We start from the raw sequence: 24,763 nt of genomic DNA on the forward strand, positions 1-24,763 counted from the left end.
GAGCCTTTAACCCACTGAGCCACCCAGGAGTCCCCGCTGGATTTATTTTTAAGGACAACTCACTCTGATTAATAATAATAATAATTTTAATAATTGTCCTTAAATAACAAAATAATAATAATTATTCTTTTATCATTATTATTTACTGAAAACCACATCATTCTCAAGGTGGCAGTCACATGTGCCAGAACTGAATGATGTTAGGAGAAACTGTCTTAATGATTTAGAACCCAGTTCCATCTTCTGAGACATCTGTGCCTACAATACAACCTTCTTCCTTAGGAAAGAGATAGTTTGACGCTATCTTATACCACTTCTGGGTCATTTAAAATAGGACAGACCCATCCGAATAGACATTTTTCTTTTTCCAAAGAAGACATACAGCTTACCAACAGACACATGAAAAGATCCTCAACATCACTGATCATCAGGCAAATGCAAATCATAATCACGATGAGATATCACTTTACACGAGCCAGAATGGCTATTTATAAAAACAGACAAAAAATAACAAGTGTTGGCGAGGTGGGGAAAAGGGAACTCTCATGAGCTGTTTGTGGGAATTGAACTGGTACAACCACAGAAAAAAGTACAGAGGTTACTCAAAAAAGTAAAAATAGAGGGGTGCCTGGGTGGCTCAGCGGGATAAAGCCTCTGCCTTCATTCAGCTCAGTCATGATCTCAGGTCCTGGGATCGAGCCCCGCATCGGGCTCTCTGCTCAGCGGGGAGCCTGCTTCCCCCTCCCCCCGCCTGTCTCTCTGCCTACTTGTGATCTCTGTCTGTCAAATAAGTATAAATGAATAAATAAATAACCTTAAAAAAGAAAAAGTAAAAACAGAAATACCATACAACCCAGTAATTCCCCTACTGGGTATTTACCCAAAGAAAATGAAAACACACCTATGTTTATTGCAGCATTATCTGCAATAAGCAAGATATAGAAGCAACCTAAATGCTCACTGCTAGATGAATGATGATGTGATACACACACACACACACACATGCATGCACACATAACAGTATTACTGAGATCTTGCCATTTATGACAACATGGATGAGCCTAGAAGGTAGTAGGCTAAGTGAAGTCCAGACAAAGAAAAGGATCATATGATTTCATTTACATATGGATCTAAAAAAGCAAACGAAAAAACAAAAACCCAGCAACTGACCCATAGATACAGAGAACAAACTGGTGGGTGTCAGAGGGACGTGAGTCCAGGGGATGATGGGATAAGGAAAGTGGGAGATACAGGCTTCCGGATTTTGGAATAAGTCATGGAAGTAAAAGGGGCAGCATCAGGAATATAGTCAGTGGTACTGCAGTATTGTTGGCTGGTGATGAATGGCAGCTACACTTGAGATGAACATGAACAGAGTTGTTGAATCACTGTGTTGTACACTTGAACTAATGCTACATTGTCCCTTATACTTCAATAAAAAAGGATAGGACAGAACCGTAGTTCTGTTTTCACCATTATTCAGTATCATTCTTTTGCACAAATTAGAATAACTTTTTCTTGCTTTATTACATCTTCACAGTTTTGCCTAAAAAACACCCTATTTCCCTCTCTAAATATTTAAATTCTTAGATTTTGCCTTACTGAGTAAAAGGATTTCTCTATGAAGGTTTGTCATTATTTAGCTTTTTCTTTTTTTTTTTTTTTAAAGATTTTATTTATTTATTTGACAGAGATCACAGGTAGGCAGAGAGGCAGGCAGAGAGAGGAAGGGAAGCAGACTCCCTGCTGAGCAGAGAGCCCGATGCGGGGCTCGATCCCAGGACCCTGGGATCATGACCTGAGCCGAAGGTAGAGGCTTTAACCCACTGAGCCACCCAGGCACCCCTATTTAGCTTTTTCTTAAACTTATGATAGCTTGCAACTTCTGCTAATGGTTCTCTTAACATCCCAATAATTTTTCTTCAAGAAAGCACATTAATATAGCATGACATATTAAGCAGTACCACTATAATTTATCATACTAATGATAATGAGAACTGGAGTCAATGATTATTTATTAGGTAAGCCTTGTCCTGGAGGGCTAAGCAAATATAATAATGTCCCAGCTCTCAAGTAGTTGATAATCTTATTAAAAAGATAAGACCTGCATCTGAGATAACTTTCCACACTACAGAAAGCATTAACAGTATACATGAAAATAAACATATACTAGTATGGATATTTATAGTAATACTAAGCCCCTTTTACTAGTAATTGACATACCATGGCACATGAGGTAATAAAAATTTTAATAGCAAGGGCGCCTGATTGGCTCAGTCAGTTAAACATCTACCTTTGGCTTAGGTCATGATCCCAGAGTCCTAGGATCGAGTCCCATGTCAGGCTCCCTACTAAGTGGGGAGTCTGCTTTTCCCTCTGCTCCATCCCGACGTGTGCTCTCTTTTGCTCACTCGCTCTCTCAAATAAAATCTTTTAAAAAACTGTAATAGCTAACATTTACTAAGTACCTTCCCTCTGCCAAGCAGTTCAGTTCTAACCCTTACAACACAATCCTGGCAGGTATGCACTATTACCCTAATTTTTACAGAGAATGTAAGATGCTTGCCCAACACTGCAGAGTTTGCAAGTAGCAAGACAGAAGTTTGAACTCAAATCTCTAATTCCCAAGCTTGTGCTGCTTCCCATCGCTGTGGGTGGAAATACCATGATTTTTGGAAGGTTCGATTTCTAGAAAAGTTTTCCATCCCAAAAGATAGCAATTGAGAATCTTAAAACATTTTCTCCCACAGCAAAAACCTCAGTATTCCACCAGTTAAAATTTTACAATTTTAAATCAACTAGTTATATGGTATTTTTGCTGAGAAAAGTGAAGCATATTATCTTAAATTGATCACTATAAAAAGGTATACGTGAGTAACAAGAACTATATTGCCACTGGCCTGTAGAAAGGAGCTTTTGGGAACATGGGCTGAGAGTAGCATTTTATAGTCTTTTCCTTGTAGAACTGCAGGTAAAGAAGTTTTTTAAACAAAAAAGGATGGCAGGGGTCCATAATGGAATGAGTTTGGAAAATGCTACATATTATATATATTTCTTGGTAATTCATAATGCTTATTAGACCTCTTGCTTGTTAAAACCCAATGTTTCACACGTTGACTTTGCCAGAGCCCTCCTCTCACCCCCAACTCCACCCTCAATACTTCTTAACTCCCGGAAGGTCTAGAGTAGCTCAGCTGTCCAATAGAAATGAGTCAGTGAGAGCCACATAGTCAGATTTAAAATTTCCTAGTAGCCGAAACTTTTAAAGTGTAATTAATTTTAATATATTTTATTTAGTCCAGAATACCCAGCAATATTTTGTACTAAATGAAAAAGATTAATATAGGGGCACCTGGGGCGCCTGGGTGGCTCAGTGGGTTAAGCCGCTGCCTTCGGCTCAGGTCATGATCTCAGGGTCCTGGGATCGAGTCCCGCATCGGGCTCTCTGCTCAACAGGGAGCCTGCTTCCCTTCCTCTCTCTCTGCCTGCCTCTCTGCCTACTTGTGATCTCTGTCTGTCAAATAAATAAATAAAATCTTAAAAAAAAAAAAAATATAGGGGCACCTGGGTGGCTCAGTCAGTTAAGCGTCTGCCTTTAGCTCAGGTCATGATTCCAAGGTCCTGGAATAGAAATTCGCACTGGGCTCTCTACTCGGCAGGAAGCCAGTTTCTCCCTCTCCCACTCCCCCTGCTTGTGTTCCCTCTCTCACTTTGTCTCTGTCAAATAAATAACTAAAATATTTTTTAAAAATTAAAAAAAATATTAATATAAACATACTTTAATATTTATTTAATCATTCCAATACGTAATTAGTATAAAACTAATGAGGTAGTTTACATCTTTTTTTTTTTTTTCATACAAAGTCTTTAAAACTCCAGTGTGGACTTTACACTAGAGCTTATCACAACTGGTGCTAGTCACATTTCAAGTGCTACTGGTCATACATGGCTAGTGGGCACCATATTGGACAGTCCATGTCTAGAGATGTTTACAGAATCTAGTGTAGGTACAACCTTGGCTTGGGGGGTCATTTTCCCTTTGTAAGCTCTTACAGATAGCCACAAAGTGGAAATCTTTAAGAATTAAGAACAGCTGAAGTATGGGCGCCTGGGTGGCTCAGTGGGTTAAGTCACTGCCTTCGGCTTAGGTCACGATCTCAGGGCCTGGGATCGAGCCCTGCACTGGGCTCTCTGCTCAGCGGGGAGCCTGTTCCCCACCCCCCCCCACCCCCCCACCCCGCCTGCATCTCTGCCTACTTGTGATCTCTTTCTTTTTCTGTCAAATAAATAATATTTAAAAAAAAGAACAGCTGAAGTGTTATGAGTAATATTTACCCCAATTATTTACAGGGTTTCTCAGAGGTTTTGTCATTTTTTGTGTTTTTTTGTTTGTTTTTGTTTTTTTACAGGAGGAAACGGTGGGAGGGGAGTTGCCATAAACCTTATCTTCACCTGCCTGCCAGACATACAGGGGCAGATTTAGTTTGAAATAAGAAGAGTTAATCATTAAACAGATAACCTCAGTCTAGCCATTGGACTGAAATAATCCTAATCTAAGAAACAAAGTTAATGTTACATGCCTGTCACATATTTAAACACTGTAATATATGTTTGTAAAAACAAGTTATTTCTGGCTCAGTGGGTAGAGCATGTGACTCCTGATCTTAGGGGTCGTGAATTCAAGCCCATGTAAAGCTTACTAAAAAATAAAGTAAAATAAAAATGAGTGATTTCTTTCTATTTGTATAAAATGACCATAATTATTCCCTGGGGTAAAAATCCAAAAATTAAATTATTTGAAAATAAAAACAAGCAAACAATTTGTTAGAAGGAAACTAAAGCTGATGCTGAGAGCTTCTGGAATGTTCTCACAGAAGCCTCCCCTCTGACTCACATCACCATTTTTATAAACCAGGAACGAAGACTCGCTCTTATCCAGTGGTTCTCAACCACCTGGGGGCTTGTTAAAAAAGCACATTCTCAGGCCCATCCCAGACCTACGGGATCCGGAACTCAAGGGGTGTTAACCAAGCCATCTGCATAATTCTGATATGAACTCAAGTTTGAGAACCTCTAGACCCACACAGAACTAGTACTTAACCATTTGTTTAACTCTGAAAGCTGTGTATCTTTTTTTAGAAGTTTTTTTTTTTTTTTTTTTTTCTGATGGAGGGTCTTGGGAATATTTGCATGTGTGTGTATGTAAAGTACACATACCATAAAATCTATCATCTTAAGTATTTTTTTAAGATTTTACTTATTTGGGTTAAGCCTCTGCCTTTGGCTCAGGTCATGTTCTCAGGGTCCTGGGATAGAGCCCCGCCTCGGGCTCTCTGCTCGAGCGAGGAGCCTGCTTCCCCCTCCCCCTCTGCCTGCCTCTCTGCCTACTTGTGATCTCTCTGTCAAATAAATAAAAAGATTTTATTTATTTGAGAGAGAGATGGAGCAAGCCAGATGAGGGAGGCAGGGCAGAGGGAGAGGGAGAAGCAGGCTCCCCCCTGAGCAGGGAACCCGATGTGGGACTTGATGACCTGAGCCGAAGGCAGATGTTTAACTGACTGAGCCACCCAGCCACCCCCATCTCAACTATTTGTTTTTTTTAAAGATTTTATTTATTTATTTGACAGACAGAGATCACAAGTAGGCAGACAGGCAGGCAGAGAGAGAGAGGAGGAAGCCGGCTCCCCACCGAGCAGAGAGCCCGACTCCGGGCTCGATCCCAGGACCCTGGGATCATGACCTGAGCCAAAGGCAGAGGCTTTAACCCACTGAGCCACTCAGGTGCCCCTTAACTATTTTTAAGTGTACAGTTCAGTGGTATTAAGTACATTTACATCATTGTGCAACCGTCCCACCAGCTGTCTTCAAAAGTCTTCATCTGGAAAACCTGTACACATTCAACATTAATTCTTCATTCCGCTCTCCCCCCAGCCCCTGGCAACCACCACTGTACTTTCTGTCCCTATGAATCTGACTCCTCTAGGTACCTCATATAAATGGAATCTAGAAATAGAATCTAGTTTCACTCAACCCCTACAACTACAGAAAGTTTGGAAAGTACAGAAGCGTATAAAGAGGAAAATGAAAATCACTTATGATTCCACTGCCTAGAGGTGACTGCTATGGACTGAACTGTGTCCCTTCCAAAACTCATGTTCAAAACCCTAACCCCCAGTATGACTGGATTTGAAGACAGGGTGTGTGTGTGTGTGTATTTTTTTTAAGAGAGGGAGGAAAAGGAGGTCACAGTGGAGGGGCAGAGGGAGAAAGAGAGAGAATTTTTTTTAAGATTTTATTTAATCATTTGAGAGCTGAGTGACAGAGAGCATGAGCAGGGGGAGGGGCAGAGGGAGATGCAGACTTCCCACTGAGCAGGGAGCCAGATGTGGGACTTGATCCCAGGACTCTGGAATCATGACCTGAGCTGAAGGCAGATACTTAACTGACTGAGCCACCCAGGTGTCCCAAGAGAGAGAATCTTAAGCAGACTCCCTACACAGTGTGGAACCTGACTTGGGGCTTGATGCCAGGACCCTGAAATCATTACCTGAGCCAAAATCAAGAATTGGATGCTTAATTGACAGAGCAACCCAGGCGCCCCAAGGCTGGTGCTTTTATAAGAGGAAGGGACATCAGAGCCCAGGTGAAGACACACGGAGAAAAAGCTGTCTGCAAATGAGGAAAAGGGCCCTGCCCAGCAACCAAATTGGCTGGGATGAAGACATTGGACTACCCAGCCTTGAGAACTGTGAGAAAATAAACTTCGGTTGTTTAGGCCACCCATAAGCCTTTGGTATTTTGTTATGGCATCCTGAGCTGATACCATGGAACATGATCTTTCAGTCTTCTTCTTTAGTACATTTTTACATTTAAGGCATATTTTTATATGTAAATGAAATCAAAACCCATATGCCTTTTTTTTTTTTTTTTTTTTTACTTTACCAGCATTTTCTAAATCTGTGTTCTGCAGAACAGCATTCAGCAGGACCTTAATTTTGGGCAACTGGGTTTTAAAGTGACATTAGGTTTCTGCTGCTACATTTCTCAGAAGCTTTTCTGTACTAAACTGGGAATATCAAGATGGCAATCTGTTAGATTTGATCTCTAAATGTTTGGGGGGAAATTCTGCATTACATCCCCTGCTGTTCTGATATACTACTGGACAACTAATAGGAATTTCAAGGGGCAATGCCCAGTCTTGGACGGAAATACTGACAGAAATTCACTTTAGACAAAAAGTCCACTTCAGTTCCTAAAGGAGCCATTCATTCACTGGTAGCAGACATGTCTAATGAAACACTGTTTTAATGTTACTTTTCATAGCAATAATAATTTTAAATAGCAGTGACAGCTGAGACCCACATGGGTCAGGCAGTATGTAAACCTTTATATGCATGATCTCATTTGATGCTTACAAACTTCCTTGGAATGGTAAGTTCTCAATCCAGAGGGAGAAACTGGGCACATTCCTTCAGGGAGGTTATATAATTTACTCAAAGACAGCACAGAAAGGAAAAGAGCGAGGGGTGGAACCCCAATCTGTCTGGTTCCGAAGCTATTATTAACTACAATGCTTCTTTCTTTTTAAGTTGCACCAATGCCTTGTTTGAAAACTGTAATTTTTTTAACATGTAAGGGAAAAATTCATATACTTGGACTTTGCATTTAGTGCATTTCACAAACTGATCCCAAATTCCCTTCCCAGCCTTCCTTTCCCCCCCCTTTCCTTTCTCTTTTACAAACTTCTCACTCCATCAAAGAACTTTCCTCACTGTCTTACCCCTTTCTTACACTCCTCACCTAATTTAGTTCCTTCCCACCTAACTTCCTCTACTTATGCCATCTTCTTGTAGTCAACAAATTCCTCCAGGCTTCAGCTCAAATTCCATTTCCTATATGTAACCCTTGACTGCTCATTCTCTTCTGCTCCACATCCATCAAGAAAGCCCCTTGGCTGCACTTCCAAAACAGATCAGAATCTAACCACGTACCACCCTCCACTGCCATCTCCCTGATCCAAGTCATCATCATATCCCATGTGGTCTGCTTTCATTCTTTTACCCCCTACAATCTATTCTCATCCCAACCTCCTGAGTAATACCTTTAAAACATAAGCCCTGAGTAGCATAGTCCATTAAGTGTCCGACTCTTGGTTTTGGCTCAGGTCATGATCTCAGGGTCATGGAATCAGGATCCATGCTCAGTGTGGAGTCTATTAAGGTTTCTCTCTCTCCCTCCCCTTATGCCCCAACCCGTGCTGGTTCGCGATCTCTCTGTAAAATAAATGAATCTTAAAAAAAAAAAATAAAACATAAGCCCACACCCTCCAATGAATCCCCACTTTCTTCACTGTAAAAAACAAAGTCCTTTCCTGCACTCAACTGTGGATACCCGCAATGCCCTACACAACTACTCTCTCGGCCCCCCAACCTCTCTGCCCCCCACTCTGATTCTATCCCTTGCTGACTTGCCATGCCCTGAACTCACTTGGGATGCTCATGTCTCAGGCCCTTTGCACTGGCTGCTCTCTGCCTGGAATGTGGTTCCTTTGGATATCCCCAGGCTTGTCCCTTACTTCAAGTCTCTGCTCAGATGGCGGATCCATGACCATGACCACCTTCCCATTCCCCAGCACTCTACATTTTCCTTATCTTGATTTATTTTCTTTCCTGTAACTTACTACAGTGTTTACCTGGGTTTACTGTCTGTCTTCCTATGAGAGAAGGGCCTTGGTCTTTTGTTCACTGAGGGATCTGGGAGCCCACAACGGCACCTGGCCCAGGTTAGGTGCTCAATCATCGCTGAATGCAGGAGCACGACACACTTTGAAGGCTCTCCTTTGCTCTCACTCGTACCACTCCCTTGGCACTTCTCATATACCATTGTGTCTTTTTCTGTGCACACCTACTATTCACCTAGCTAGATTATGTGTTCCCGTAACCTCTAAGTGCCCTGTACAAAATCAGCATTTAACAAATATTTGATGATGACATCAGTGCAGTGCCTTTTTCTTTCAGAGCAGATAGAGTAATATTTCCTCAAAAGATTCATTTTTGACATTCCATTTAGAAAAGAAGCATTCTAGAAAGCAGTATAAGAAAAATTTAGAATATATACTTTTTAAAAAAAGATTTTATTTATTTACTATGTCAGAGAGAGAGCACAAGCAGGGGAACAGCAGGCAGAGGGAGAAGTAGGCTTTCTACTGAGCAAGGAACAAGATATGGGAGTCGATCCCAGGACCCTGGGATCATGACCTTAGCTGAAGGCAGATGCTTAACTGACTGAGCCACCCAGGCATCCCTAGAATACATACTTCTAAATTAATCTTAAAAGGATGTATTTTATTCGCACATGCACACACACACACACACACACACACACACACTCTCACACAAATCCATTTCATGCTCTGAAAGGAAAATATGTGCTTTGTGACTTTTACAGCATCTTATAACCTGAAGACATTCTTGAGAGTCAAGCTTAAGTAATGTTTTCACAGGCAATACGAAACACAGAACATACTTTAAATGAGAATTATGAGTTGGGAAATTATGTAACATGTGACAAAAATAAAAAGTTAATGTCAAATAGGTTTTATTCATTTTCTGATCTAATGACAGCAGAAACTCTGGCTGGGAGAATTTAACTGTATTGAAGAAAATTGTTCTATAAAATAATTTATCTAAATTTATATTATACAGTTATTTAGAGAACAGAAGTATTCACCTACACAAACACTTGAGCCTACTCTCTACATTGTGCCTGTTGTGCTGCATACACAACATGTGTGTTTCTGAAAACCCCTTGAGACAACTTTGTAACATTAGCTGCAGATCTTTTCCTTAACTTGACTGCAGGGCCTGCACAATTCCCTCTGTGAGGGTTGGTGGGGAGCTCTGTAAACAGACTCCTGCAGGACATATGGTAATTTCTTAATTGACTGTATGTCTAATTTAACTCTAAAACTTGAACATGGCTTTGCGAATGAAAAAAGCATATATAGCAATATATTTGTACTTGGAAAATACCATCAAAAAGATAAGCAAATTTTCTTTGGGATGCATTAGGTGTTTCACGTGGCAGAATATCAACTTCACATACCTAGGTATGTGAAGGTCCTCCCCACCCCTTTTTTTTTTCCAAACAGCAGGGTTACCCAAATTTTATTTCTCTTTTTATTACTCTCTCTGGACATTTACTTTCAGATTCTTTTATCTACATGATATATGCTGTAACAGAAAAATAGTAAGGATATCACATGCTGTATAAAGTCAGATAAGTAAAACAGCTTTAAAATTTGAAAACAAAAAAAGCCATCTTGAGGTCTATGGATAGAAGCAGCTCCAAACATATCCAGTTGTAAATACTCATCTTTTAAGTGTGATCACACCTAGAGAAAAGGATTTGGGCTCTTGTGGATCTCTCCAATCCTGATATTCTCACAGATCTAGAGAATCAGAATACAAATTGGAAGAATAAAGTGACCTATTTCTAAATATATTTCTTTGCACTTCTAGGAAATGCCAGAGTTAAAACCAATCTAAATATAGCAGCATTCATTTTTATTTTAAATCCTAGAAGAAGTACTTCCAAATCAAAACCACACAAAAATAACTTTTACTCTCAGTAATCAGGAGGAAAAAAAAATCTGATTTTTTGGTGTGTGGGTAACAGTCTCTACATGGAAATTTTAAGACATTTCTCCACTATAAAAAAAAATATCTAGTATTCTACTTCTTTGGTTACTTCCAGTTAAAAAAAAAACAAACTAAAATTTGCTCTAGAAAACTTTCTTCGATGTGAATTCTAACTTTGTATGTAACAAATGTGTTTGCCAAACACAAAGATTTTAATCTCTCAAAATGGCATCCAGGTTTCTTCAGTTCTATTGTTTATTGAGAAATGAATTTTTTTAAGTTTTTTTTTTTTTAAGATTTTATTTATTTATTTGACAGAGATCACAAGTAGACAGAGAGGCAGGCAGAGAGAGGGGGTGGGGAAGCAGGCTCCCCACTGAGCAGAGAGCCCAATGTGGGGCTCGATCCCAGGATCCGGAGATCATGACCTGAGCTGAAGGCAGAGGCTTTAACCCACTGAGCCACCCTGGGGCCCTTTAAAAGATTTTCTGAAGTGAATTCTATACCCAGTGTGGGGCTTGAACTCACAACCCCGAGATCAAGTCACATGCTCTACTGACTGAGCCAGTCAGCACAATGAAAAATGATTTTTGAGAAAAAAAAAAATTATAAACTACCCTAATTTATTTTATATTCATAAAACTACCAGTTTTACTGCACTGAAGCTAAACTTGAATTCAACTATGACTTTTTTTTAAATTCACGGGAAATGCTTAGGGCTTTAAAACTTATTGCTAAAAATACACTGATGGGAGTGGTCCTAACAGTAAAAAATTTCCTAGGAGCACTAAACAATTCTAAAACAAAAATTCAACCAGGAAAAAGATAAGCTGATTTATCTTTTGTTTTATTATTTTTTTAAGATTTTTATTTATTTATTTGACAAAGATCACAAGTAGGCAGAGAGGCAGACAGAGAGAGAGGAAGGGAAGCAGGCTCCCCACTGAGCAGAGAGCCCAACGCGGGGCTCGATCCCAGGATGTGGGATCATGACCCGAGCCGAAGGCAGAGGCCTCAACCCACTGAGCCACCCAGGTGCCCCAAGGTGATTTATCTTTTAAAAACAGGAGTCATATCTAAAATATATTGCAAGCAACTTTTTTTTTTTTTTAAGATTTCATTTATTTAGGGGCGCCTGGGTGGCTCAGTGGGTTAAGCCTCTGCCTTCAGCTCAGGTCATGATCTCAGGGTCCTGGGATCAAGCCCCGCATCAGGCTCTCTGCTCAGTGGGGAGCCTGCTTCCCCCAGTCTCTCTCTGCCTGCCTCCCTGCCTACTTGTGGTCTCTTTCTCTGTCAAATAAATAATTAAAATCTTAAAAAACAAACAAACAAAGATTTTATTTATTTGACAGAGAGAGAGCGCACACAAGCAGGGGGAGCAGCAGGCAGAGGGAGAGGGAGAAGCAGGCCCCCTGTGGAGCAGGGAGCCCAATGAAGCGGAACTGGATTCCAGGACCCTGGGATCATAACCTGAGCCAAAGGCAGATGCTTAACTAACTGAGCCACCCAGGCACCCCTGCAAGCAACTTGAAGGATGGCTGACTCTGATACATAAAATAGCAGTCTTCTTACTCCTTATAGTCAAAATATTTACAGTCCACATAACAAATTTTGAAATTCTCTCTGATATTCCACTTACCACAAGATTTTGAAATTCTTCATCTCCCCAACTGAGGCTTCCCACTAATACGTAGTGCTACTACGTTGGTTCTCATTGGGCAAGGAGGAAAATTCTAGTCGCTGCTTGCAGCCTTGCATGAAGAGCTCACACACTACCGCAGACTGCTGGGTGAGCGGTGTGAGGCTCAAAAGCTGCAGGTCAGCCCTGATGAACTCAAATCTACAGTGATAATGTTACATGATCTTTTCACTCCTGCGGCCTCTCAGAGCTAAGCTTTCCTGCACAGTCAAAAAGAAAAAAAAAAATTACTTTTGACATGTGATCTTACTGGCCCCACTTAATAAATGTGCCTTACACTCAATTGACAGTATGGCCTCTTTAAAAGAACATTTCCTTAAAGTGAATCACACTTTGAGCGTTTTAAATACTTTCTCCCCCAAATCTGTACTTCTAATTACTGTGCTTACATCGACATTCCAAGCAAGGGAACAACTTGAGCTGCACTGTATCATCTTTAATTAAGGTCCTAAGTGTTCTCTTTTCTGATTAGGATTTTTTTTAAGTGAAAGATATGATTCATAATCTCTGATTGCTACCAAATGTAGAGCTAAAATGGTCCCCATGTTTGACTCACCACACTATGCAAATAAAAACTGAATAATCTGCAGAAGAAGCAGAATGACTGCTTTGACCTAGAATTTAACTATTACCAGAAGTTTTTTTGTTTTTTTTAATTATAATTTTATTTATCGATAAAAACACTCCTTTTCCTTATTCCTCCTACTGACATAACAGTCATCCAATTTTAAGATATTAAAATGTTTAGCAGGCAGCCATCTGTAGATTAAATTTATACACAGGCTTGATACCAATGGCAAAATGTATGCTGCACGGATCTACGGTTTGTATTCAAATCCTAACTCTGACCCTTAGTAAAGCAACCTTGGGTAAGTTATTTATCCCTTGTAAACCTCAGTTTTATTATCTATAAAATAGAGACAAAACCCACCTCCAGAGTTACTGTAAAAATTTAATGACATTAAACACCCATTAGGGCCTGAAATAATGTTAAGGTCTAACAAATATTATTTCTCTTTCCCTCCATTTTCTTCCTTGTGAAAATGTTTCAATTACGGATCAGGACATAAAACATAATTTCTGATGATGCAAGGAAGCATCTTGGATTTTGGCTGAACTGAGATAAGTCTTTTCTAAAAAGACAACACTTTTTCATGCCTCTCATTCCCTCACATTCTCACATTCAGGGTTTTTATTTCAGATAATATAGGTGATTAACGTGTTTGCAAGGCAGCCAAAGAACCCACAAAACCAGAAAATGTTCAACTTTACAACTTTATTAAGAAGAAATTTATCATTAAGTCACAACCAGATAAAGTCAATGAGCATTAAGGGGAAGGGGAAACTGGATTTAAGATCTGGTACAGTGAGGACCTAGGATCTCTTCCTGAGTGCAAGCACAAAGGAGGTAAGGAAAAGAAAAAAGAGAGAGTGAGATCAAAGCCCCCAGCTGTTTCTCCCACAGACCTCTTCCACTTTCCATACAACATGTGGACCCACCCTTGAGCTCTCCTGAACTGCACTACAGAGGGGCAAGCCATCCCCAGCAGAGCCACAGCCTGGGCAGTCCCAGGAGGTACCACATACTATTCCATTGTAAGGCCTTCCTTTAAAGTCCACATCCCATTCCTTTTCTGTCAGCACTCCCACTTTCCCACACTGATTTAACAAACCCTCCCTCTCTGCCATCCCTCTGACTTACTGTATTTTCCATTTCTACTCTAGAGCATTATGGACCACGGAATCTTGCCCTGCAGATGGATCTGGTATGTTACTTAATCCATGCTGCCTCCTAACAGCCAAGTACCATTTCTTTTGTCCATTTCCCCCCACATCTAATACATTCCACAAATTTCCTCCTCTCTTAAACTCAAAGCCTTTTGCCTCTGCCCCTGACAATGACCTTGCTCTCTTCTCAGTGGAGACCACAGACATCTATTTTGAGTCCTATCCTCTACCCTGTTCTCCTTTTCTCTAATTTCACTTTACTGTTACTCCGTAGGCGAGCTGGGGAACAGGGGACTTTATGAAAAGGTCAATGACATCACTCAGAGGAAAGAATGCAGACAGGGAGGTTGAGGGGAGTGCTACACACTTCCACTTGCTATTGTTTGAATCTTTAAAAAATGATTTTCCATGGGGCACTTGGGTGGCTCAGTCGGTTAAGTGTTTGACTCTTGGTTCTGGCTCAGGTTATGATCTCAGGGTCATGAGATCCAGCTCCAAGTCAGGTTCTGGCTCTGAACTCATCTGCTTGAGATTCTTTCCCCCTTCCTTGCCCTTGTTGCATAGGTGTATACTCTCTCTCTCAAAACAAACAAAAATCTTTAAAAGATCATTTCCCCACTACTTATTTTCTCCCTTCTTGCCTGTGATCTTTTTTTTTTTTTTTTAAATCAGCCATAGAGATCAGAATGTATAAGGCACTGTAGATCTCAACCTATCTGGAAAAGCTTTCCCTTTGGTTCCTATCATTTTACTCTACCTGGGATGTCAAACTAGTCAGCAAATGTTTATTGAGTGCTTGGCTTGTTTTAAAAGCTATGCGGAAGGGTTAGAACAAGTCACTGAAAAGGTAAAGAAAAAATATAAGGTTTTTTTTAGTGGTGCCACTCCAGAATCTCCAGGTGACTGTTCTGCACACACAAGATTGGGACCATGGTACGTGGCAATGCTCTCCCTAGCCCCAGGAATTTGAGGATTCGATTTGTAAAGCTACTTTCTTGTACAGAAAATACAGTACTCTGCAAAGAGTCCAAGGCAGTGTGCGAATAACATCTGTACCTGCCACAAAATGTTTCGATGCTAACTCATTTTTATTGTGGTAAAATACACGTGGTTCCACCTTTATGTGTATGGCTCGGGGGCCTTCTGTACATTCACCCTGAGGAGCAGCTGCAGCCACTACCTGACTCCAGGATTTTTCAGCAGCTCACCTTGACATTAACTCACTCTTTTTATTAACCAAGACTGATCTTCATGGTTTACCCTCATGGCCCCCAACCCCATTCTCTTGATTTCCTACCCAGCGAACACTCCAAGGTTCCTCATTTTAATTGCCCCCTGCAACCACCTTCGGGTCCCTATCTTCTCTCTTCTGTCACACCGGGGCTGAGAGGGTAGGGGGGATTCTAATTCTGGTCAAACCAATCCCCTGCCTGCTCTTGGCTTCCCTTGTAACAGGTGGAGGTCACTGGCGTAAACCGCTCAACTACCTGGACAGACTGGTTTCGAATTCAGACTCGAGAGCCTGGACTCACAGCCAGACAGTCCTGTGAGCAACAGTCCTACCTTGTTTCCCAGTGACTGACTTCACAGTTCTGCTGTCCAAGACGATGAGTCCTTCTAACCTGAAACCATCCCCAACCCTCCTTCCTTAACTGCTGGCCATGCCTGAGACTTCACTGAGAACACAGGACTGAAAGCCCTGTCTTCTACCCTCAATTCATACACGTTCTTGCATTGTGCCCATGTTCTCTGCCTTCTCTCCTTCTCAAGCTGTCTTGCTCCCACCAAAGGCAAACCTTCTTCTTGTGTTCTGAATAGCTTCTCACCTTCTCAAGAATTCTGCACCTTTGGTAGTATTATCTCTCTTCTCTATTATAGTCTCTCCCTCCCTATTAGATATTCCCATTAGTCTATTTATTTATTTATTTATTTATTAAAGATTTTATTTATTTATTTGACAGAGAGAGAGAGAGAGAGAGAGAGAAAGCACAAGTAAGCAGAACAGCAGGCACAGGGAGAGAGAGAAGCAGGCTCTTTGCTGAGCAGGGAGCTCAATGCGGGACTCAACCCAGGACCCTGGAATCACGACCTGAGCTGAAGGCAACCCCTCAACCAATTGAGCCATCCAGGCACCCCCGCCATTAGTCTATTTAAAAATGTTCTTCTATTCCCCATGATTTAAAAAAAAGCACATCTTTGACCCCCACCTCCCTCTCCAGCCTCTGCTGTGCTGTCACTCTTCTCACCTTACAGTGAGACTTCCCCAACAAGTGGGCTCCATTCGCCTCACCTCATCCCATTCTCAGTGCATTCCAATTTGGCTTCCAACCCCATATGCCACAGAAACTACTTGTCAAACAGCCACCTCCGTGTTGCCAAATCCTAGTGGTCACTTCTTCATCCTCACTGTTCTTAGCAGCATTTGGCAGAGCCCATTCCTTCTTTCTTGAAAAGAATAATGCACTCTTTCACATTCACAGCTAAACCTTCTCCATCTCTTTTGTCCAACCTTGAGCCACTGGATGTGTTTTATGGTTTGATGTTAAGGCTTCCCGGATCACAAACGATCTCAACCAGTTCTACAACATGCCATCTGTACCACTAGTGACTCCCACAATTTAAGTCTACTCCTATCAGTCCAATTTGAATATCCACTGCTTACCTGACATCCCATTTGGATGCCTTGCAAGTATCTCAAAAACATAACAGGCTCCACATGGAGCTCTTATTACCCACCCGTCCCTGCCTGTACCTCCAGTCTTCTCCACCAGCACATGGCACCATCAGCCACCAAGGCTTAGGCTAGAACCCTGAAGGCTTCCTTGATTCCTCCTTTCTCCACAGCCAACCCATTAAGTAAATACTTCTGATTCTGGAACCGGCCATCCACTTTGCTCCATCCCCACTGCCACTGTATTTGCCCAAGGTACCATCAATTTTGAGTTGGCCACTACATCGGCCTCCTAACTCCCCTGACTTCCTTCCTTGCTCCACAGAGGGGCAGTGACCGTTGAAAACAAAAACATTGAGGCCCTAATGAAAGTCCTTCAATAGCTTGTCATTTTGAGTAACATAAAACTCCAAACTCCTTGTACAGCTTCATACAGGAAGCCCCAGAGGCGCTCTCAACTTCCATTTCATTCCATTCTCCTCTTGCCTCTCTCTGTTCTAACACTCACGCCCTTCTGGGCCTTCCAGGTCTTTGCATTGGTTCACAGGCTAGCACTGTCTCCCCAGCTTCTTGGGGCTAGCACAGGCTCAAGCTTCAAGCCTCAGTTCAAATAACACCTCTTCAAAGGGATGCGTCTTGACTCTCACTAGCCAAGACATCCATTCCCCATACCACGCTCTTTTAGATCTACCACCAACTTATTAACTTTTTACAAGTTTCTTAATCTGTAATTATCTTATCAGTATTTAACTTATTTTCTGTCTTCCCCACTACACCATAAATTCCATGAAGGCAGAGATCTCACCTGTCTTGAATTCCACCAAAGGCTATTTTATTTTTTATAAATTATTATTTTTAAAGTAACCTCTACACCCAATGAGGGGTTTAGACTCACGACCCCAAGACAGGATGGTCTTGATGACTGAGGTCTACTGACTGAAGCAGCCAGGCACCCCCAATAAAGGCTACTTTAAAATAAAGACGCTATGCCTCCTGTCTAAGCAGGTTTATTTTAGATTTCCCCTCCTTTCAAGCTTCACTGGATTTTAGTTAAACAACATAATTACTCTGGCATTTACCATGAGACACGATGGGAGAAAAAGCACACAGGACAGTCAAAGCCTTGACCTCCACCCTCCTACTGATCTGGACTGGACTCGGACTGCACACAGGTATTCAACAGGTGTTCCTGATAAAAATTTTCAAATGTGGAAGGAAAGAAAGATGGATACGTATGCAAAGATAATATAATTTTGCCATCTGCATCAAAAATCAAAGTTTTTAACCATTCCCGCTAGCAATTACTAAACACAACAGGGATTTGAAAATAAAGGAAAACACAAAATATATATGGTTCTTACAGCAGAGAAGTTAATGATTTCATCATTGACTTCGTTCGCTCTCATTTTGGTCAGGTCAGTTATTCATCACCTGCTCTGGATGTTTCTTCCTGACCTTCTGTGTCCTATATGCATACTCTGTTCTTGAAAGAGTCTCACATTTAGAATAATTTCACCATCCTAGGTCCCGAAAGATACCTTCACAATTCAAAATTCTGAAAAAAAAAAAATCCTTTCTTCCAAGGACTTACCTCTAGGTCCCCCCCCCCCAGGATCTTTTCTACCCTATTCCCAATTTCTATATCAATTCTAGATTCAATTCTATTCTTGTTCCACAGCTATCTAGACTAAACTATATGGCCCAGCTAGACCTAGATGCCTGCGTGCTTAATAACTTCTCAGCAGAATGAGATACACTTTTGAAAAAGTACTGAGATTTCTAAGTCTTAGACTAGGCAAACCTTTCTCTAAGAAAATTGTTTCAATAATCTGATGAACAGGGGCGCCTGGGTGGCTCAGTGGGTTAAGCCTCTGCCTTCGGCTCAGGTCATGATCTCAGGGTCCTGGGACTGAGCCCCACATGGGGCTCTCTGCTCAGCAGGGAGCCTGCTTCCTCCTCTTGCTCTCTTGCTCTCTTGCCTGCCTCTCTGCCTACTTGTGATATTTCTCTCTCTGTCAAATAAATAAAAATAAAAATAAAATTTAAAAAAAATCTGATGAACAGCAGCCAGAGAAAAATGAACTTGAGAATGAGCAATAAACTTCGAAACTTAAAACGGTATGGGCTTCAAGTCTCACTCCGATTCAAAAAAGAGCCAGCAGCATAGTGCAGTATAGTGATATTCCCAATCCACATCTGTCACAGTGGAATCACCTGGAGAGCTTTGGAACAACAAACTCCTACATTGTCAGATTTAGGGGGTGTGGGTGGGCCGGAATTTCAAAATTGGGAGTTAGGGGCTTGGGAAAGTTGAAAGTCAGCTTAAAACTGAGACTGCCTAACATAAGAGATGTTTTGAATGAACACAAACACACACAAACCCAACTGGCCTTAACAAATAATGGGGGGAAAAGTGATGTTACAAATCTTTATTTAAAAATCTCTCCCCCCAGTTTGCTTCTGACTCAGATTTGGACACCATAGGTGCAGAACCAAGAACATGGCTTTTGGAATCCAATGGCAATTCTACCATTTAAAATGGCAAGACCTAGAACAATTTGTGTATCTGGATGAACACTAGTTTCTTCTCTAGTATAAATAGATAATAAAACCAGTACTGCAGGACTGCTATAAATAGGAGTTAAATAATGCACCAGGCACATACTTAACAGCAGCGTTCAAAACACTGTAGGTCTTATTATCATGCCTAAAACAGCCACTATATACATTGTGTTTATATATGCAAGGACACACCTACTGGTGCCACTATGTTACTTTTACCCAACAGAAGTTAACTACTTACTTTCCATCTCAGTAGACTCCTAGAGAGATCAGTTTTAGGGACTTGTTTCCTCCTCCCAATAATCTTTTCAGTAACAATTGAAAACAGTTAAAATCCACACATCTCTCTTCATACAGCTCTAAGAACAGATAAATACTTGTATGGGTGGTTTTAAGGAAACACTTAGGGAGTCAGGGAGCTGAAAAGCCTTTCTATACTCATGGGAAAGAACAGACACAAACAGTGCAGGGTTTTGGTTTTTTTTTTTTTTTTTTTTTTAAGAAAGGGAAAGGGGGAAAAATAGTCTCAGTTTCAAAGCGAGTTTAATTTTTCCGATCAGAGTGCTAACGAACTGTTCTAAGTCGCTACCATTTGGAGTAATTAAGATGAAACCCAACAAGATGTTTCAAATCACTGGAACCCATAACCTTCCACAGTTTGACTAGATCAGTGTCTCCCCAGGGCTGTTTTACAATAAAGCAACTAAAGAAAGAAAACTAAGGTAGGGTGCCTATAGAGAACCGTGTCACCAGAAGGCAGACACTGTCCTCGACTTCTTGCAATTTTGTAACCTGGTTTGACTTTACTCTTGAAGACTAACTGGAAGAGGATGAAAAGAAAGCCTCCGTGCCCTGCCCCCTGCCAGGTCTGGGAAGACAAAGCCGTCCAGTTTCAAGTCCTAGGAAAGAGGACGAGTACACCGCACCCCCCCCCATTTTGACCGGAGGGGGACGCGGGCTCAGAGGGGGAACCCACCAGCTGCAAGGCCCGACTCCCGGCCCCCTTTTTTCCTCAAACACAAGCGCTAAGGCTCCAGACGCCGCCGGAGCCGGCCGCCTCGCCTTTTGGGTCTGGGGGCCTGAGAAAAACAAAGCTACGCGGCCTCGGCCCCATTTACACACCCCCACACCCCGAGCGAAGCTCCCGGTTGCCCCCGACCTCCCCGCGCCCCGGCCGGCGAAGCGTCCACGAAGGGCGCCGCCCGAGCCGCCAGGGAAGATGGCGCCCGCGGAGCAACTGCGCCACCAGCCCTGGCGAAGGGCCAGGCCCAGCGCCATCTTAGCGCCTTCCAGCCGCACCCCCCCCCCCCAAAGATCCCGCATTCGGGGCGACTCGGGGGGCGCGAACCGCGTCGGGCCCACGCGCTCTCGGCCAAAACAGTGCCGCCACGGCCTCTCGTCTCTTCCGCCCGGCCGCGCGGGCCCGGCAAGAGGCCCCTGGCTGGGTCCTCGGCGCGGCGCGGGGGCTCATCCGGCCCGGCCGCGGGTCCTCGGAGGAGCTTCGGGGCCAGGCGGCGAGGCGACGGGGAAGGGCCCGACCGCGGCGGGCGCGCGCCGGTCACCGGGCCGGACCGGGCCCCGGCTGAGACGCGCGGCCGGCTCCGAGCTCTCGCCGCGGCCGCCCGCACGAGCGGCGGGAAGGAGGAAGCCGGGATGAAGAAGAAAGCCGGTCCCCGCCGCCGCCTCTCTCCCCACCCTCCCCCCTCCCCCTCCCGAGACGCGGGGTCCATTTTGCCGAGAAGAAAGAAAATGCGATTCACACCCAAAAGCTGCCGAGAGAGAAAAGAAATGAGGGGGGGAAAACCGAGGGGAGGAGATTGGAAAAGCTTATTTTTCTTCCTCGCCCGCCGTCACTCCTGGCCCTCCCTGCCCCCTGCTCGCGGCCTCGCCGCGCCGTCCTCCCCTCGCCGAGCCCCGCTCCCTCCTTCCCGGCTCCCGGCGGCTCCGGGGGGCGGAAAACACACTCACACTCGCGCACACAACTAATTTTAAACCGGCTCAATCAATGAGTCATTAAAAGGCTTCCCTCCCCTCTCTTCCCCACCACCAACCGCCACGCCACCCCCCTTCCCAGGCTCTCCCTCTCCCCGCTCCAGAAATTTGCATCCGCGGAAAAGGAAAAAAAAAAAAAAAAAGGCGCCGAGGCCCCCACCCCGCCGAGGCGCCCCCAGCCCGGCCCCGCCGCCCCCTGCCCGCCCGCGCCCCCGCCCGAGACACTGAACTTGGTCTTCCCGGGGCCCGGGCGGCGCTGGGAAAGGCATAAACACTCGATTCCCCTTTTCTCCGTGTCCATTAAACATCCACCCACCACCACCATCACCCACCCACAAACCCACCCCCCCCCCAAAAAAAAACACAGCCTTAGCCAATAGCTCTCTGGGCTGAAACCTAATATCCTGGTTTTGGCAACTCGGTGTTTAATTTGCTCCTCTTTCTTTTCTGTCTGTCTGGAGATAGATCTCCAGCCCCCCCTCCCTCGCTTTTCCCCTCCCCGAAGGAAAGAGGCAGAGGAAGGAGGTTGTGTGTGTTTTTTTTTTTCTCCTTGAAATTTTTATCACAAAATTATAATACACTCAAAGGGAAACTCACCGTCATGAAAAAGCAGTGCCTTGTCAACGGGGTTTCTGCGCCATCGCACCAGGGGCGGCGGCGGCGGCGGCGGCGGCGGCGGGCGCGGGGCGCGGGGCGCGGGCGCGGGAGCTCCCGGCCGAGCGGCGCCGGCCACACGCGCTCCGCTCTCTCTCTCGCTCACCCCCGCGCCGGGCGGCGGGCGCCCGCTCCCCGCGCCCGCCCGGCCTTCATGCTCTGCGCCCGGGCAAACCGCTCGCCTGCTCGTCTACCTCCAAACTTCGGTTCTCGCCTAGCAAAAAATGTGGAGATTAGGGTTTTTTTAATTTAAAAAAAAAAAAAATTTTTTTTAAATCAAGCTCCCAAGCTGTCAATTCCTGTTTCCTTCGGGATTCTTTTTAACTTCAGAAATGTATTGGTTTATTCAAGAAACAGGTTTATTTGGCTTTTTTTTTTTTTTTTTTTAAAGATCTACAAGATGCGTGCTATTCTCTGCAGGCGCCCTACACACACACACACACACACACACACACCTCTCTCTCTCTCTCTCTCTCTCTCCAGTTTTAGCTCGACGGGGGATGGGGGGTGCCGGGGGTTAAAAACAAAAAGCAAAATATTTGTTTAGAACTCTGATAAGAATCAGTAAATACCTTATTTTGCATATGCTTTTGAAAAAAGTAAAACAACACTTTTACTTAGTTATTTGGGAAATAACTGATTCATTCTAACTTTTAAATGTACTAGGCTTTCCTTTGCAACACCCTCTCTTTTCATTCCAGAATCGTGAAACCTTATCTGTGAAATCTGTAAGTCAGCATTAAAAAGAAAAGAAAAGAAAACATAACTTTAGCGGCCAAGATGAAGGTGAGGAGCTGATTAAGTCACTGGAAACATCCAATTCCTATTGCCTTCTCTTTACTGGATATCCTTTATCACCACCAATATTTTAAATTTGTGGAATTTTCATTACGTGATCCCCAGTCTTAAAAACGGAGCTACCCAATCTTCTAACACTCTTTGGTGCAAGTATATAGTTACTACCCATTCTGAATCACAAATCTCAAATTGTTGAGACCTCTCCATAAACCATCCAGCCCTCAAAGTGTTTATGTAAACGTTAATTATGATAGGGTGGATTGGGAGGGGTATCTTTGTGTCTAGGTTAATTCTATTTACTTTTCCTGTAAATGCCAAGGAAAATACAGTGGGGGTCTTGTTATCTTTTAAATAAACATCAAGGGCAGGTAAAAGATGAATTGTATAGGAATGTGACTTAGATTTTTAAAAAACTACATATGTAAGCTCCAAAAATGTTCTAAAATTATTTTAGTTTGTAATACATATAGCAGTGGGGGTCCTGCTGATAAACAGCATGTTCAGACCCATGTCCCCGAGATACTTGGTGAGTTTTAAATCAAGTTATCGCTAGATTTAAATTATTCAAGTGAAATTGTTTAGTTTCTATATCCCCTTAGAATTAAACACAGTAGTAGTACACCTTGCTTGCTTTTATAAGGATACTGTAACTATGCTGTGTTGCGCAAGATAAATATGTCAGTGTTGGCATACAATGTTGTCATACTCAAGATAGAAAATCTTTTTAAAAAACAAACCATATCTTGCTCTAGTAACTGCTGCTCTGTCGTTCACAATGTATGCTTTGTATTTGGACATGCCTTAAAAATATATTCAGTGATTTAGTATCACATAGTATCATCGAGGTGTTTTCTCAGAAAATGTGCTTCACATTCAGCCAAGGCCTTCCTGGAACAGTAGTCTCTGCATAAATTAGCATATTACTCTACACTTGACAGTTGGTCCAACCAGTTTTCTAATTGGCTTGGGAAATTTTTAAACACGTTTTTAAAGTGCTCTTGGATTGGCTGGAAGTTAATTATAATACCCATTTTGAAGAATTACATTTCAAAAGAGTTCATGGATTATTCATTGCAATTAGTACCCACCAAGCAAGTTATACAGCTGTTGCTCCACGGCTCCAATGAAATATTAATGGATTTCAGAATGCTATTCTCCCAAGTCGCCCCAAACCCAAAGACACACAAATTTGACTTTAACAGATCATCAAACAAAACTGAATTTGTATACTTATAAAGAGTATAGGGCACTGCAGGATTTTTAAAAGAATGTCCACATAGAAGAAAAGCACTGACATTTCCTGAATGCCTACTAACCACCTAGATGCTTATATACATTATTGGATGAACCTTCCTACAAACCTGTAGAATAAGGTTTAATCAACCTGACTTTGCAGCTGAGGCTCCCAATGGTTTCAGTAATTTGTCTGAGGTCATCAGTCTAATATGGGCTGGTGAGGGAGCCCAAGTCAGGTTGATGCTAAAAGTCACCCTCTTCGGGGCGCCTGGGTGGCTCAGTGGGTTAAGCCACTGCCTTCGGCTCAGGTCATGATCTCAAGGTCCTGGGATCGAGTCCCGCATCAGGCTCTCTGCTCAGCGGGGAGCCTGCTTCCCTCTCTCTCTCTCTCTCTGCCTGCCTCTCTGTCTACCTGTGATCTCTCTCTGTCAAATCAATAAATAAAAATATTTAAAAAAAAAAAAAAGTCACCCTCTTCAAGGCTTGAAAAGGATCTAGGGAACAAGCAGTCCTCCCTGTTTTAATATAAACAGAGTTCAGTACTGTGGCATAGGCAGACGGGACAACTGTCTGATTTGTGACGACCTAGTTTGAGAATGCCAGCTGTCAAATCTAATTTTTAAATTTTGGGGGGTGTTACAAAATCCTGGGACATCAGTGGGGAGAATCTCAGATTCACCAGACACCACCAAAACTGATATCACTTAATACTATAACAAAACAAAAGCATCTTTATTTTTTCCCATGTGATTAAAAAAAAAAAAACCTAACATTTTTAAATAA

The 24,763-nt window shown here is 42.8% G+C and overlaps 2 protein-coding genes across 3 annotated transcripts in view; both read right to left on the minus strand.

The window, feature by feature from the left end:
- BICRAL (BRD4 interacting chromatin remodeling complex associated protein like) overlaps positions 1-24,763 on the minus strand; it is a 93,626-nt gene that overhangs the window by 56,752 nt on the left and 12,111 nt on the right. Inside the window, exon 2 of one of the 2 annotated variants that reach the window (XM_032862155.1) lies at positions 21,890-22,160. The gene's annotated coding sequence lies outside the window, so the exon portion shown is untranslated. Of the gene's footprint in view, positions 1-389; positions 408-21,889; positions 22,161-24,763 lie in introns of those variants that run through there. The other variant, XM_032862156.1, reaches the window with a different exon arrangement.
- Positions 19,829-21,376, minus strand: LOC116870345 (collagen alpha-2(I) chain-like). The gene has a single exon (XM_032861951.1). The coding sequence runs from the start codon at positions 21,028-21,030 to the stop codon at positions 20,395-20,397; it is 636 nt and encodes a 211-aa protein (XP_032717842.1). The 5' UTR covers positions 21,031-21,376; the 3' UTR covers positions 19,829-20,394.

Source organism: Lontra canadensis, unplaced genomic scaffold (assembly GCF_010015895.1).
Source record: "Lontra canadensis isolate GAN:19392208 unplaced genomic scaffold, GSC_riverotter_1.0 scaffold23, whole genome shotgun sequence".
Lineage (NCBI taxonomy): Eukaryota > Metazoa > Chordata > Mammalia > Carnivora > Mustelidae > Lontra > Lontra canadensis.

What these genes read in the sequence shown, in the direction of transcription:
- LOC116870345 (XM_032861951.1), bottom strand. Translation starts at nt 21,030, where the DNA reads ATGGACCCCGCGTCTCGGGAGGGGGAGGGGGGAGGGTGGGGAGAGAGG.